The sequence below is a fragment of the Salvia miltiorrhiza genome, chromosome 8 (genome assembly GCF_028751815.1).
Source record: "Salvia miltiorrhiza cultivar Shanhuang (shh) chromosome 8, IMPLAD_Smil_shh, whole genome shotgun sequence".
Classification (NCBI taxonomy): Eukaryota; Viridiplantae; Streptophyta; class Magnoliopsida; order Lamiales; family Lamiaceae; genus Salvia; species Salvia miltiorrhiza.
In genome coordinates this window covers 56,563,585-56,580,110 of record NC_080394.1, presented here as the reverse complement: position 1 = coordinate 56,580,110, position 16,526 = coordinate 56,563,585, and the positions used below count along the sequence as shown (strand labels likewise).

At 38.7% G+C, this 16,526-nt stretch overlaps 2 protein-coding genes across 2 annotated transcripts; both read right to left on the bottom strand.

Moving 5' to 3' along the window:
* Nucleotides 1-7,807: 7,807 nt before the first annotated feature.
* LOC130998786 (uncharacterized) lies at nucleotides 7,808-9,095 on the bottom strand. The gene is made up of 3 exons (XM_057924193.1): nucleotides 8,548-9,095; nucleotides 8,307-8,454; nucleotides 7,808-8,254 (listed from the first exon to the last, which is right to left on the bottom strand). The coding sequence occupies exons 1-3, from the start codon at nucleotides 9,093-9,095 to the stop codon at nucleotides 7,808-7,810; spliced, it is 1,143 nt and encodes a 380-aa protein (XP_057780176.1).
* Nucleotides 9,096-10,697: 1,602 nt separating this feature from the next.
* Nucleotides 10,698-12,249, bottom strand: LOC130998785 (pentatricopeptide repeat-containing protein At1g62930, chloroplastic-like). Its single transcript, XM_057924192.1, has 3 exons — nucleotides 12,245-12,249; nucleotides 12,073-12,120; nucleotides 10,698-11,910 (listed from the first exon to the last, which is right to left on the bottom strand). Exons 1-3 carry the CDS (start codon nucleotides 12,247-12,249, stop codon nucleotides 10,821-10,823), a joined length of 1,143 nt encoding a protein of 380 aa, XP_057780175.1. The 3' UTR covers nucleotides 10,698-10,820.
* Between the last annotated feature and the right edge of the window lie 4,277 nt (nucleotides 12,250-16,526).

The following is a 16,526-nucleotide window of genomic DNA, read 5'->3' as shown; positions in this document are numbered from 1 at the left end:
CGGATGAATTGCAGAGCATCCTCGCTTGGCATCCCGTGGAACACCGGCAGTAAACTCGAGTCATTTGGTTTGAGATTGTAGTTTCTCACAGCAGTGGGGAGCACGATTGCCGACGTGTTGGTATCTCCAATCACAGGTCTGGTGAAGTCTCCCATGTATTCCTTGTTCTGGGCCATCTCCTTCTTCTCCTCGTTTAAATTCTGCTCAACTTTGTCCTGTTCAGAGCTGGTTTCTTCCTTGGTGGTTTTCTGCTCAGTGCGGAAGTTGGCAGGGCTGGCTTGGTCTGTGCTGAAATTGGCAGTGCGAACTTCGGCACCGCAGCCAGCGTTGACTTCGGCAGGGCTGGCAGCGTTGACTTCGGCAGAGCTGGCAGCGTTGACTTCGGCAGCGAAGAACTTGAAGGCAGGGCTGGCCTCTTCCTCCTTGAAGGCAGGGCTGGCAGCGTTGACTTCGGCAGAGCTGGCAGCGTTGACTTCGGCAGCGAAGAACTTGAAGGCAGGGCTGGCCTCTTCCTCCTTGAAGGCAGGGCTGGCAGCGTTGACTTCGGCAGAGCTGGCAGCGTTGACTTCGGCAGCGAAGAACTTGAAGGCAGGGTTGGCCTCTTTCTCCTTTGTCTCTACGGTATGCTCTGAAATTTCAGGTTCAGATTCAGAGCCAGAGTAGAAATCGTCAGTTGGAGACACCAATTTGCCTTTAAGACTACGGCGTCCCTGCATGCATAACACTGAACAAACAGATTACGCGTACCGAGTGGAAGAAACGTAAAATCAAAACCGAGAAAAACTGGAAATTAAATAAAGCAAGTAAAAACGACACAACTAAAACGCCCAAAACTTTCCCCGGCCACGGCGCCAAAATTTGACTCAACCTAGAACACCTCTAGTTTGACTTGCAATAGAACAAGGACATTCTAGTGATGGTAAGTTGACCCAGTGTCATCTCTCAAGGAAAGTCTTAAAGGGCTTCTAGCAGTATCGTGGAAAAAGTAATAAAAGAAAGCAGTAAAGAGTTTGATTATTAATCTAGAACTGAAACTTAAAACTGAATTAAAACCAAATTGTAAAATTACTAGGCGAATTAAATTATTAACCCTAGGCAGAATTAAAACAACTTAAATAAAATCTAACTTAAAAAATTAAGTACTTGTAAATTAAAAATAAAACTAATCTAGGCATGAAACTAAAGTGCATAATTTAAATTGCATAATTAAAAAGAAAGCATAAACATGAACTAAAAACATAAACATGATTAAACGAAAATAAATTGAATTGAAATACGAAATACCGTAAATGTCTTGAACGTGTAATTGTGTCACGCAATCACAATCCAATAAATAACTAAAAACTTAACTTAATCGAAAACTAACTAAAAACAATGAATTTTCAATACTATGAAAAAGAACTATGAAAGCAATAATTTCTCAATTTCGGATGCCAAGAGATCTCAAAGATGGAGTCTCAAACTATAGCAAAAGATAGATGATTTTACAATAGAAATGAAACCCTATTTATAGACCTAGCTCTGATGAGAATAAGCATAGCTAGATACACATGCGGCAGCGCTGGCAAGAATAAACATAGTTGGAAAGTAATGGTGCTGGCAAGAATATGCGAAGCTGGAAAGAATAAACATAGCTCTGGAAAGTGAACTCTTATGATTATGCTTGGGAAAGGTAGTCAGCGTTGGCGAAATAGGTGGAGCTGGAAAGTAGTCAGCGCTGGCATTTATGGGCGGAGCTGAAAATGGTCAGCGCTGGCAGTTATGAGCTGAGTTGAAAATGGCCAGCGCTGACAAGAATGGGTGGAGCTGAAAATGGTCAGCGCTGGCAAGAATGAATTGAGTTGAAAATGGCCAGCGCTGACAAGAATGAATTGAGTTGAAAATGGTCAGCACTGGCGTGAATGGGCGGAGCTGAAAATGGTCAGCGTTGACAAGAATGAGTTGAGTTGAAAATGGTCAGCGCTGGCGTGAATGGGCGGAGCTGAAAATGGTCAGCGCTGGCAAGAATGGGTGGAGCTGGATTCGGCAGCGCTGACTGCAGTAGCGCTGACTTTGACTTTGGCACTTTGACTTTGACTTTGGCGCTGACTATGTCGATGTCTGCTAAAAACACCATTTTTAGCTCAAAAATCTCCAAAATTGCATTCTTCCATCTATAAACCCAAATCTCCTGCAAAGCATCAAACAAACCATAAAACGCACCAATTTCCAGAAGATTTAATTTAAAATATGCACATGCAAACCCCTAAAATTAGAACAATTAAGCATAAATCAACTATTTATTACAATAATAATTATTTGACCAAATAATTAAAAGTATAAGTTTTAATAAATAAAAGTAGCAATCATCATAAACAAATGTCACAAAATTAAAACATTACATTTGTCAAGTCAATAATTATAGGAAAAGTACAAGTTTATGTTGAATAAATGTAAACCTTCATAACAGAAAAAGTATAAGTTTCTGTGAATAATTTTTTTGAATAAATATGATGGTTATATATATAATTTTTAAGAGTATAAGTTGTGTTGAATAAATATAAATGTTCATAATTAAGATTATTTTTTTTCGCTCTAAATATTTTTTTTTCAACATGCAGGGAATATTGGAGATAACATGCTACACATGTATTAAAATTGTTGCTTTACAATGAAAGTAATTATTGTTCTTATCTTAGGTAAAGTATCAGTTCAAATGATGCGATGTATAGTTTAATAAACGTTACTTTTGTTCAGTACAATATATATTTTTCTTAATAATAAATTATACTTTCAGTTATTTGATTTATATTAAATTGTTAATTAACTATATATTGTCAATTTACATTTGTTATCAATAATGTATACTTTTGAAAATAAGTATCACTCTACATATTAAGAAGCTAAGATATACATTTGTTTGCAAAAATGTATATTTATATCAATAGGGAGAGGTTCAATAGAGACCATCATCTACACAAAGAATAGAGACCAAATCATGTTCATTGATCTTACATGATCGGACGAATCAGATTCATCCATTTACATTCATATTAGATGTGGCGCAAGGTTATAATTGTCATTCCATAATAATTATAACCGCATAATCCCTTAATTAACATCAATCAAATCTTATTTAATTTTAGAAACTTAACATTTCTGATACGCTAGTTATGATAATATACAGAAGGTTTTCATTCAATTATTTATGTTCATGATCAACAATTGATTTTTATTATTATCTGGGTTTGAAATCTGGACGTCCTCTCCTCCGTTGCCGCCGTCCTCTCCTCTCCCGCCGCCTCCTCAGATCTCTCCAGCGACCGTGCCGCCCTCCTCGCCCTCCGGTCAACGGTGGGGGGCGCACCCTCTTCTGGAACACAACCGCCAACAACTCCTGCGACTGCACGGCTCAGTAGCAACATTGATTTCTCGACTTAGCAACCGGCCGACTCACGGCCTTCGTTTCTCGTTCTCCCTACGACAAAAAAGGACCGAGAAACCACCGTCATGTAGCCCGATCTACCTCGCACAAGGACAACCAAGCCGTAGACCTTCACGGCTAAACACCATCGCGAAACGACGATCGGAAAACCCCCCGGCGAACAGCTTTTATTCTTGCTCACATAGACGAAGGTGAATCGAAGCCTTTGTTTCGATGAATTCCTGTTTCTCGAAAACCTTGAGAATTATTTGGGGAACATTCATGCAAATTTTCAAGTCATTTGAATTTCATTTACTACCCTTTTAAAATTCAAGACTTCCACTGCCAGTTTCTGTGGAAACTTTCATATGGCAGACACTTAAGTCATCTCTTTCAGTAACCATCTGTTGATATTTACTTCTCAACTTTTTATGGTGTGAATATATATGTGTTAGATATACACATATAAAATTTGAGGTCATTTCGATAACATTTACTATTTTTTCAAAAATCCGAACTTCAGGTTGCCTGAAACTGCCAAATCTGGTAGGCAGTGGGAAAATGGTCATATCTCTTAAACTACTTGGAGTTTTTCAACATACGTTTTTTAAAATTAAACTAGATTCAAAGAGGTTTCTATTGATATAAAATTCGAGTCCAGGTGAGTTCTGAGTAAAAGTAGTAAGAGATGATATATTCGTATAAAAAACAAATGAACATACTAATGTTCGTCGATATGTTTATATAAAAACAAATGAACATACTAATGTTCGTATAAAAACAAATAAACATACTAATGTTCATTGAAATAGATCATGTCCCTGGGAATAGAGGAAGGCCGTGGTGGCTGAGTTCGAGAGAGAGAGAGATCTGAATGTGGGTATGTGAGAGCGAGATGATATGTTCGTATAAAAAATAAATGAACATACTAATGTTCGTCGATATGTTCGTATAAAAATAAATGAACATACTAATGTTCGTATAAAAACAAATGAACATACTAGTGTTCATTGATATGTTCGTTGAAATAGAAAATGAACATACTAATGAAACCTACAATATTGATCCATCCTATCGGATTGAATCCCACTAGAATAGAAAATGAGGAATTCATGGGATTTGCTGAACATACCAAATTCGTTGAAATGGAGTATTACTTATGTGTCCTTCAACGGCCAAATATAAGCAATTTAACAATATTTAATTACACGAAAATTAATATCATGTAATTATATTGCCCCTTGATTCAGATTGATCCAATGATCATGATATGATCTTTATTCTCCATCTAAGTAAGTGGTTGCCATGGAATCACACCCTATATCAATATAAATAAGTATCTCCTTTCATTAAATATTTTGTACAACCTAAACCCTGAATACTAAACCATAAACCTTGAATACTAAACCCTAATGCAAATATTTACTTTTTTTTAGCATAAGATATACATTTGTGTGCACAAATGTATACTTATGTCAATATAAGTATTTCTTATCATTCAATATTTTCTACAACCTAAATCCTGAATACTGAACTCTAAATAATCAATACTAAACCCTAAACACTAAATATTAAACCCTAAATACTAAATACTAAACCCTAAAACTTGAATACTAAACCCTAAACCTTGAGGTTAAATAATGAATACTAAACCCTAATGAAAATATTTACTTTTATTAAGCATAAGATATACATTTGTTAGCACAAATGTATACTTATATATGTCAATATAAGTATTTCCTATCATTCAATATTTTGTAAACCCGACATCGAATACTAAACCCTAAATAATGAATATTAAACCCCAATGGGAATATTTACTTTTATTAAGCCCAAGATATACATTTCTTTGCACAAATTAATGTAGACTTATGTTAATATAAGTATTTACCTTCATTTAATATAAAATATTATACTTTCTAAACCCTAAACCCTGTAAACTAAATCCTAAATTATGAACACTAAATCCCGAACTCTAATAGGAATATTATTTTAATAAGCATATGACTAAACCCTAAAAACTTGAAAACTAAACCCTAAATCATGAACACTAAACCCTAAAAACCTGAACACATGCAAGGCCCTGGATACTAAATCATGAATTCAAATAGAAATATTTACTTTTAATTAGTATAAGGTATACATTTGTTTCCACAAATTGTATACATTTGTTCTCACAAATGTAATGTTTCAAAACATTATATTTCTTCATAATAATAATAATTATTTTTTATTACAACAATAAGTACTTTTAATTACAAAATAATTACAACAAATGTAATAATTTTAAAAAGTTACCTTTGGGCATATCAATAATTACTTTTATTATGATAATATGTACTTCATCAAATAACTAAAAATACAAATTTTCATAAATAAAAGTAACAACTATCGTGAACAAATGTAATAATTACATCATTCCTTACGACAATGATTACTTGAATAATTATTTGATTATTATTTTTTCTTTATTTTAGTATTTGTTTATACAGATCCAAAGTAATTATTATTATAGTGAAAAATAATTATTGACATCGTTCCTTACGACAAGCTTACTTGTTTGTACCAAACATTTCAACTTAATGGGAGTTGAACTTGAGTAACTTAATACTCCATATTTGCTTTGTTTGTTTTTACTTATCAAACATTAATTATTCTTTTCAATTGATTCAAACATCCTTTTTACTAGGTGATCTCAAACAAATTATGTAACAAACGATGTGAATTAAGTGTCGAATTACTTTATACGTACAACTTATTTTGTCAAACAATTCTCAAGAGCTTATAAATTGTGTAAAATATATATTTTGAAAAGCTTATAAACTTAGTCAAACATTCCCTGAGTTCACCAACAACTTAGGATTCAACAAATACTCCCTCCGTCCACTAATTGTTAGCCTACTTGCCTTTTTGGTCCGTCCACCAATTTATGTCCTATCTATTTTGGGTAAGTTTATATTCATATTTAAATACACTACAAGTCAAACACACTTTTAATAAAACAATTTATTTAAACTAATTAAATCCTACACTAATTAATTCCACCTACTATATTAATGCTATCTACCTTACATTAAAACAAATTTACACTTAAAATCAGAATCATCTCTATCAAAACCCTAGCCGCCTCTATTCTTCTCCCTCATTCTTGCTGTTCTTCGTTCTTTATTCTTCCAAACCCTAGCCGCCTCGTTCTTCACCTTGGGCAAAAAATGTCCGATTGGAATCACATCCCTACACTCCCTAGTGTCGATTTCACTCTCGACGCTCCCTCTATCCACTCGACGCTCCCTGCTTACCCATTATCCTTCGATACGCTCTCTGATTTGTTGGAGGTTTATGAAACCTCTTCTGATTTCAGCGAGTTTGTACCTGAAACAAACTTGGCTTCACTCGAAAATGACGAATCGACGCCGGCTGACAGAGTAGAGACGTCGGATCTTGCTGTTGACGACGTAGAGACGCCGGATCTCGCGCCAATGACGAATCGACTGCGGGACAACTCCAATCGCGATCAGAGGTTGAATCGAGCACCGGTGGACTCGCCGTTGACGGAGTAGAGACGCCGGGTAACGTCGAGTCGCGGTCTTGGAAGTATGGGCTGTCTCCAGCCTTCATCAGAATCATGCTGATTTACTTCCCGGGCTTATGCAATGTCCCCTAATCAGGTGTTAACTCTCTGATGCACAAATGTGTTTTTTGATGATATTGTTGCTCGATCTGTGATTATCTTATGATATTGTTGCTCGATCTGTGATTTGCTCTGTCTATTGTTGCCCTATGATGTGTTTTACTGAGGGTTAGATAAAAGCCACCTCTAGGGCTACATTCCCTAGTTGTTGGAGGTTTTCTCTATGTCTGTGTTGCTGGATTTGTGATTTGTTACGGTGTTGTTGCTTGATCTGTGATTTGCTATACTGTGGTTGCTCCTTACTGTATATGTGATGCTATTGTTGGAGGTTTATTGTCCCTCTGTTGCTCGGTCTGTGATTTACTTGCTCCATTGTTGCCCTATGATATGTTTTACTGAGGGTTATATGAAAGCCACCACTAAGGCTTCATTCCCTAGTTGTTGGAGGTTTTCTTCCTCTCTGTGATCTGTGATGTGTGATGAAATCTAAGCAAAGCCACCACTAGGTATTGAAATCCCTAGTAATTGGAGGTTTAATAAAAGGTCTATGATGCTTCATTTTGTACAAAATAAAGGCTGAGACTAAAGCCCTATGTTTACATGATAAACAACCCTATTAAGTTGTTCCTAGTGTAAACACACACAAAATGAGAACAAGAAAACTATACTAACCCTTAGCCAAATCCAAAATGATGCATAAGCTCCCCAATGTCATAATTTGTGCCTGCATTCACATTAAACTGCATCGCATGAGTTAGGCTGTCTTTGATAAGTCATTCATCCACTTCTATGCATTCTGGCAGCATTCCCATCCTCAAGAGCCTTGATTTGTTTATGTGTGGAATCTTGTAGTCATTGCTTCCTTGAACTCGCATTATCTCAGTTAAACACCTTTGCAATGTCAAGAAGACATTGTTGAGTGTAACTGCTGAAAGCTCTTGGAAAGAAATCAACACATTCTGCAGTAGGTCTTCAATAGTTTTTGCCATCTTGTCATCTTGCAGTGATTGTATAGCCCTAAAAAAACCTAAGTCATTGACATTTAGGTCAGGTGAGTTGGCTGGTTGGCAAACTAGCTCAACCTTGAATCCATCACTGTTGGCAGCAGTTATAAAATCTGGATCGTCTTTATTGAAATGTGGTTTTGCATTATCCCGTTGAATGATGATATGCTTAAGTTGATATGATTTTGGCCACTTCTCTTTAATTGCTGGTATAATCTGAAATAATGTGGCAGCAGCTATATGATGAAATAATGCACTCTTTGATTACCTCTTTGATTATTGACTGAATTGGCTTCACTTCTAAAACACCCTTTGCTCTGTTTTTCGATTTTCTCTTGGTTGCCTCGACTGTAGTAAATGGAAAGATTCCAATCTTTCCATCAAATAGCTCCTGCCCATCTGTTGAAAATTGTGGCCTAGTGACAGCACACATAAACATCACCTTTGTCATGAAACGTTTAGACTTGCATGCTCTGTACGGGTCTGTTTTTTTAGGGAGTATGTAATACCTATCCGATGTCTTGGTCATATAGAACAATTTCTCGTCTATATGAACAACGTTATGCATGCTTTGATAACTGTACCTTGACATTGCTGCATCATACACAACATTACTTAAACAATACTTCATCCTTGCTATCTTGTTTACATCAGTCAAGAGTGGTTTGATTGCACTTGTATGTGGTCTTAATTCCTTTCTTTTTATCCACTGCCCGAGTAAGCTCTTGCTAACTTGAAGCTTGACAGCCATTTTACGAATTGTAGACCTCTCAAGAATGGACAATGACTTAACCTTCTCAACATCAAGTTTTTTCATATCTTTGTGTATCACACCTTTGTGAGCTGATGTGAATATCACTGGTGTACCTGACTGAATCTTCTGTTTTGTTTTGCTCCAGAAATGACGCACCGATCGTCTCGACACACCAAACATAGCAGCTTCCTCCTTTTGTGCTACATCGTTCGTTTTCCCGTTGGTGCTATTTGCGAGAAGCCAATGAGCCATAGCATTTTGCTCTTCTATAGTTAGGTGTTTTTTGGAAGACATGAGCTCCATTGTTGTATTTTGAACCTTCGAATGGAGTGTAAATGATGCTGGAATAGTGCTTTTATGTTTAAATAGGTGACTAATTCATGCATTTGGAGGGAGCCGAAATTTGGAGGCTTTCCTTCCATAAATTTTCAGTATAGTGAAATGGAAATTAAAGTTTTTTTTAATTATCTGATACTGCAGTCTTTAATTTATAAATGGTGGGTCCCTTTTTTTTAAAAAGACGGCAGCATTAGTAGAAGAGAGAGAAATTAAAAAATTATTGAATATACTAATTGCATTGACTTTAATGAATTGTGGGTCCCTTTCTCCACTTAACTAATAAAAATACATTTTTTCTTAAAACTCGTGTTTTGCCTCCTAGGCCAACAATTAGTGGACGGAGGGAATATAAGCAAAAATCAACAAGCAAAGCTGTTTAATGAGAATTAATGGAACATTATTTGCATGTGTCGAAACAAAGGCAAAATACACAAGGGCCTACTCTACATCACACACACTAGTTGCATCTTCTGCAGAATACACAAAACAGTCTATCTAAGGTTGAGACGAGGAAACACGCAGGCAGATTTCTTCGAGGAATTCTGCTCCGTACCAGTGATCTTCTTCTTTAATTCTTCGATGTCTCCCACCAGCTCTTTTATGCTCGACTACAAGAACACAACAAGGTTTATAGCGAGAGACAACTAGCTCCCTATCGTTGGAAGGCCCGTAGTCATCTGCACAAAACATAGGGAATTTGCAATTTGGTGTAAAGGTTGTGATTTTTGGTGCAGAAGATCTTTTGGAATACTGCATACTGCAACATTAGGTTTATTAAGCTACAGTAGATTTTCTTCAGCAATTAAAAGTCAAAATTTATGTAGTTAAAACTCTAATGGGATTACGATTGTTCTTTAAGAGGGCGTTTACTATGGGTGACGGAAGAGATTCACAATACATGATTGCGAATTTGAAGAATTGGATGTTCAAACAAGCTCAAAATTATTCAATCCATCAAACTGTATGCAGTGGATTAGCCTATATTATTGTTATCTATGTAAGCTATCACCCAAAGTAAATACTCCCCTTCCCAACACTTGAAACATGAATGATAGCATTTGATTGTGAAAGAATTATGAAATAGCATTCTAACCTCTTATCATCTGCGCTTATTCCCTTCAACACTCTTCTGCGCTGCCTCGTTGATCTTCTCGCTATAGCCTTCGATTGGTGGGGTCAGTGTTGCCTCAAACAGGAACATTGCCCTTATCCTTTAGAATCTGTGTCGTGCTTCCCAAACAGGAGGCAGTTAAAAACTATTGACAAGTGAAAAACAATTAATACACAGATAGAGCTCAGCAGTAACCTCTCTCTCTCTCTCTCTCCCATTGACATCCCTTCCATCACTTGTTCTTATTCATACTGTTTCTTGCGGCAGTTCTTGTTCAAGGTGATGCTTTTTCTGTGTTTCTTTTTTTCTCAACAGTGCCACCAACAGTGTCATTGCCTACTACTACAAATGTGTGTGTCATAGGTGAGAGAGAGAGAGAGAGAGAGAGAGAGAGAGAGAGAGAGAGAGGCACTTTATTATATGTAGAAAACATAGAGATTAAATAAACAACATCACAACTACAAAATTGAAACATTTTAAATCATCATAACATAAAGATTAAATAAACAAATAAGCAAATGTACTTTCCCCTTAAGCTCTATTGCAATAATTCTTAACCGACAAACACAACATAAAACCTAACTAGAATAGAAGTCCTTCGGTAAAAGTTTCTTAACCTTATCAACCAGAACACTATTTCTACCTTCCATTTTAACATGTTCAATCAACATCGAATATGCAGTTTTGTCAAGTGTAAATCCCCTTGAATCCATCTCTTCCAAAAGTGGCATTGCATCAAGCATCTTGTTCATTTTGAGAAGACCTCGAACAAAAACATTGTATGTTACACTATTAGGCAAGCAACCGTTGCTTACCATTTGCATCATCAAATCCTTAGCCTCCTCTATCTGCCCTTCCTCACAAAGTGCACCGATAAGGATTGTATAAGTTATGACGTGAGGCTGCAAACCTTTGGATGGAAGCTTGTCAAATAGATCTTTTGCTTCTCTGACTTTGTTGTCGTTGCACAATCCCTCAATGAGAATATTGAATGTTACTATGTCTGGAACGATGCCTTTACCTTCCATAGTGTGCAATATGGAAAATGCTTCAGTGATACGATGAGCACTACACAGACCATCCAACAAGATATTGTAAGTCTTCACATCAGGAGACAATCCTAGAGCTTGCATCTCTTTGAACAAATTCAAGCCATCCTCACATCTGCCTTCACGAAATAGCGCCTCTAGCATTGTTCCATAACAAACAACATTGCGCTCTAACCCTTCAGTGCCAATTTTGGTAAAAAGACGTGAAACTTCATCGACTCGCCCGATTTTGCAATACCCATTCATCAGGCTACAGTAGCTTATGATATCGGGCTTGATTCCAGAATTTACTGCCAATTGGAAAATGCGTCCGGCTTCCTCCATTTTTCCTTGTAAACAATATCCATTGATCAATGCAGTATAAGTGACAATGTTGGGTTGAACATCAATCTCCTTCATTTTTACCAATGTATACTCGGCCTCTTCCACTTTTCCATCTTTGCACCAAGCATCCACAAAGATATTATACGTCCACACATTTGGGCAGACCTTATTAGCTATCATCTTCCTTAAAATGTCTTGAGCCTCATCCACTCTTCTCATCTTGCATAAGCCCTCAATTATTGAATTATATGTCACGACATCCGGTGAAATCCCCCTATCACTGATGCGTCTTCGACTTTTGGGCCATTTGGCCCTATTTTTTCTCTTTATTTGTGTCAGTACAGGTCTGTCCGGGGGAAAAACGAAGTTGTGAAGGAAGGAAGGTCAGTAGAACGGAAACGGAAGAAATGCGGTCAGAATGGGCACTACCGAGCCCAGATTGCTAAGTCATGATTACCAGCATGGAGCTTCGGCCAAACTCCTTCCATTTCTTCCTAAGCTCAACCTGCATCGTTTGAGAAACAATCTTTATATTTCAGTGTATTTATCCACTGATTCAATATCAATAACAGCAGCCACCAACACCAAATATTTGCAGGTAAATACTAAACTCATTTATTCAAATTCACCCCATGATTCACACCATCAAGCATGCTTCAGTCTTAGAATTCAGAATTCATATAGTTGAGCATATAAGCATCTTGAACTTATTAAGCACCCAATTACGCTTTCATGAACAAGTAGCAGTTAATATGTAGTCTAAACAAGCATATGAGTTTATGCAAAGCAAAGAAGAGATTACACATTATCCTTGCCTAATTCACGCTAAGAACCGATCAAAATAGGGGTGAGTATAACTTAGCTTTAGAAAGGAATGGGCGACTGCCCTGCTCTGAATTTGAAGACAACGATAATCGTGACTAGGACTAAACTCGCCGGCCTCCACTGGTGGCGACGACGGGGCCTCTGTTGACGTCGGGGCGAGGAGGGAAGGCTGACTGCCTTGACCGGTACCGAGCCGAGCAGCGGTTGCCCAAGGCAACGGCGAACCCCAACTGCCGGATGAAAGAACGCCGACTCAATCGCCGGTTTTCGAACGAAGAAACAGCGGCCTTGAGTTCCAGATCTTATGGCTCGATTGGGTTCCACTGTTGGAGAAAAGAAGTGGGTCTTCGGATCTGAGAACGAGAGGGAGAAGGTAGAGGCGGCTGTCGGAACTCTGCGACTCACGGCGACGGCGGCTCCGGGAGAGGCGGCTGTCGGGCACTTGCTGCCAACAGCAGCGGCCGACGACGCTGCTCCCAGACGACGACCGACGCCGTTTGAGTCGCCGGATTCAGACGAGGATGTGACCGCGGCGCTGATTCCAGAGATAGGGATCGACTGAGTTCTGCGCGGAGAGAGATAGAGGACGTCGCCGGGGTTCGACGCGTCGGCAGTCGACGCTGACCGGAGAAGGCGGCCGGAGAAGGAGGGCTGATCGAGCGCCGAGCGAGCAGGCTGGAGAGGAAGGGGCGAGCAGCTCCTTGAGAGAGAGAGGAGAGTGAGACGGCAAGGTGTGCCGCCCTCTGCCAGGCACGACCGCGCCGGCAGCGGCGGCGGCGCCCGCCTCGGCTGGAGACGGATCGGGAGAGAGAGAACCGAAGCGTGCGTCTGTTTTGAGCGAGAGAGAGAGAAAGAGAACATGGCCGACAATTTTGAGAGAAGAAAGAGAGAGAGAGCGGCTCCTTGAAGAGAGAGGACCGAGAGTTGAGAGAGAAGGATTGGGCTTTTATTTTAATTAAGTTTGGGCTTTTCTATTTGGGCCTCACCTTTTAATTGTTGTGGGCCAAAGACTTTTAAGTTCGGGCTTGATTTTAATTGCTTGGGCTTTCACAGTTAAATTCGAATTGGGCCAGTCTTTTATTTAATTGGCCCTTCTCATTAATTCTATTGGGCTCGATTTAATTAAGGAGTTGGGCTGATGCATATTTTATGATGGGCTATTATTCTAGTCCCATTTATATTTCGTTGGGCCAGTTTAATTCATCATTTTGGCCGATTAAATTGCCTTTTTGGGCTAAGATTAATTCTTTTCAGTCCACATTAATTATTATTTGGACCCCTATTTTAATTGTTTTGGGTCGAAGACTTTTTAAGTTGGGCTTTAATTCTTTTAAAGCTTGAGCTGAAGTTACTCCTTTGAGCTAAGCCTAGCAGTATCAATTTTTGATGGAGCCCAATTATTTATCAGTAATGAGCCGCCCAGTTTATTAATTAATGTTTTTGGACTTCCGACTTTAAAGCAAGCCATTATTGTTTATTTCATTTAAGCCACTGGTTTATTTAATTAATTGGCTACTCTCTTTTGAGCCTATTAATTATTTGAGGTTACGCTAGTAATGATGCTTCTATCGAAAAGCCCGATAATTTCTACAAGGTCACACCTCGTTTAAAGCCGAGTTAGTCCTTTTTCAATCAAGTACAAATGCGAGGTTTATTTCACGACTAGAATATTCCGATGAGGAAGGAAGAATCACAGTTTTATTCGACCGCGCTAGACGAGAATTAGCTAAATCTATTAACGAGGATTAATAGTAGAATTCCCGATTATCGCTCAGAGTATTAGTTCATGCATACCAGATTCATGCATAGTTAAATTACGCTTTCTCATTAATTAAGAATTTTCCTCGAGGCAATGTCTTATTTTATATTCTCGTGATTAAGGTCAAACGCGAGAGTAAGAACTACACAAGGAGTTAGAGTACCTTAGCAAAACTTTGCTATCAGGTGGGCAATTTCTTACGCGTAAATAAAATGCTATGCAAGTGTTATGCTTTAAAATGCAAATTGGATCTTTAAGTGCGGTATGCTTTATTACGCTTAAATGAGTTAAGCTTTTTATGCTTCACGCTAAATGATTTACGCTATGCTGTTACGACTTAAGTGTTTACGCTTGAATGCTTTACGCTAATAAGTTTATGCCTGTGATTGATGCTTGCGTCTGTTGGGGGAGGCCTCCCTCAACAGTACGATGCCATGTCCGTTGAGGAGGGCCTTCCTCACGGCGCGATGCCCATGTCCGCTGAGAGAGGCCTCTCTCGCGGTGCGATGCCAGTATGCCAGTGTTACAGCGTCTATTGGGGGAGGCCTCCCTCAATAGTACGATGCCGTGACCGTTGAGGGAGGCTCCCCCTCACGGTGCGATGCCCGTGTTCGTTGGGGAAGGCCTTCTCCACGACACGATGTTTGTTAATGAAGATTGATGATGAAGAATGCCCTTATGCTATTTATGAATTTGGAAATGTTTAATGAGCAAAGGATATGAAAGAAACTCATGCCTCTTATGCGATATTGTGAAATTGTTAATGATGTTATGTTATATGCTTGGCAACTGCCCACTAAGTACTCTTGTACTTAGCCTTTCGATGTTTATGTTTGTGCAGATTGAGCTGTGATGGGCGATGAAGTGTTGTTGCTGAGTGGAGTTTTTGTCGAACTTAAAGTAGGCTCAGAAAGGATACATGTCTTCATACATGTATCACAGTTATGCATTCCGCTGTAAACACTGATTATTTCAGTTACGCCTTCCGTTGCAAACTCTGATAATGTTTTAGCCAAGCCCCTAACGATGCCTTTTTCCTTTTTAAGGAATATAACGCGTATACAAGTTCTTTGAGTACCCTTTTTATGCGAACTATGCCTTTTTTCCTTTTTAAGGAATATTTCACGCGTATCCAAGCTCTTTGAGTATTCTTTTATGCACCCCTTTCTAAACCCGCTTCGTAATTTCCCTTCCCCAGTCTGTTGGGAAATTAGACGCAACTAATTCCGCCCGGGATCTAGTGTGACGCAATATTTTGGATATCGACCGATATGAAACGAGAAAAATAAATGACACCGATATTTTTAACGTGGTTCGGCCAAACTGCCTACGTCCACGGACCCACACCAATATATTAGAGAATCTCAAAAGGAGGAGTACAACAAAAATACCACACTGTATTTTGTATCTGCCTACGCAGAGGCTATCTCTCAACTCACTTTTATCACTCGTGTATAACTTCCACACTGAAGTTTTCTCTCACAAGATTTTTCTCTCTCTCTCTCTCTTTCTCTATCTCTCTCTAGCAAAAAGCTTTGATGGTTGTTTTTGTGTTGTGTGTTGGATGCTGCAGAAGAGCTCTCTATTTATAGGAAGATTTGGAGGTGGTAGGTGAGAGGTGGTTGGTGAGAGGTGGTTGGTGGCAGCCAAAAAAGAAAGCTGCCACCTTTGACTAACAATCTCCCACTTGAAGACTGATTTCAATCTGTCTTCACACCTCAATCAACGCAGCAGCCTTTCTGTCTTTGTCATTCTAGCAAACCAATTGAAGCTGAGCACAACTTCAATTTATCAATGGTTACTGCCTTTGTAAGCATGTCGGCTGGATTTTGAGCTCCTTGGATCTTTTCAAGTATTAACACCTCATCCTCCAACAGAGATCTGATGAAATGATAACGAAGTCCAATATGTTTCGTTCTAGAATGAAATGCTGAATTCTTTGCCAGATGTATCGCACTCTGACTATCGCTGTGCAAGACATTCTTCGTCTGATCAAAACCCAATTCTGCCAACAACCTTTGTAACCAGATCATTTCTTTGCTAGCCTCGGTGATTGCCACGTACTCTGCTTCTGTAGTGGATAAAGCAACAATCTTTTGTATCTGCGAGATCCAACTAACAGCAGTCGTGCCAACAGTAAAGACATAACCGGTAGTGCTTCTCCTGCGATCTACTTCACCGGCAAAATTTGCATCTACAAAACCTTGTAGTGCTACATCACCTCGTCGAAAGCATAAGCATCTATCAGTAGATCCACGTAGATATCTCAATATCCACTTTACTGCTTCCCAATGCTGCTTTCCTGGATTTGCCATAAATCTGCTCAC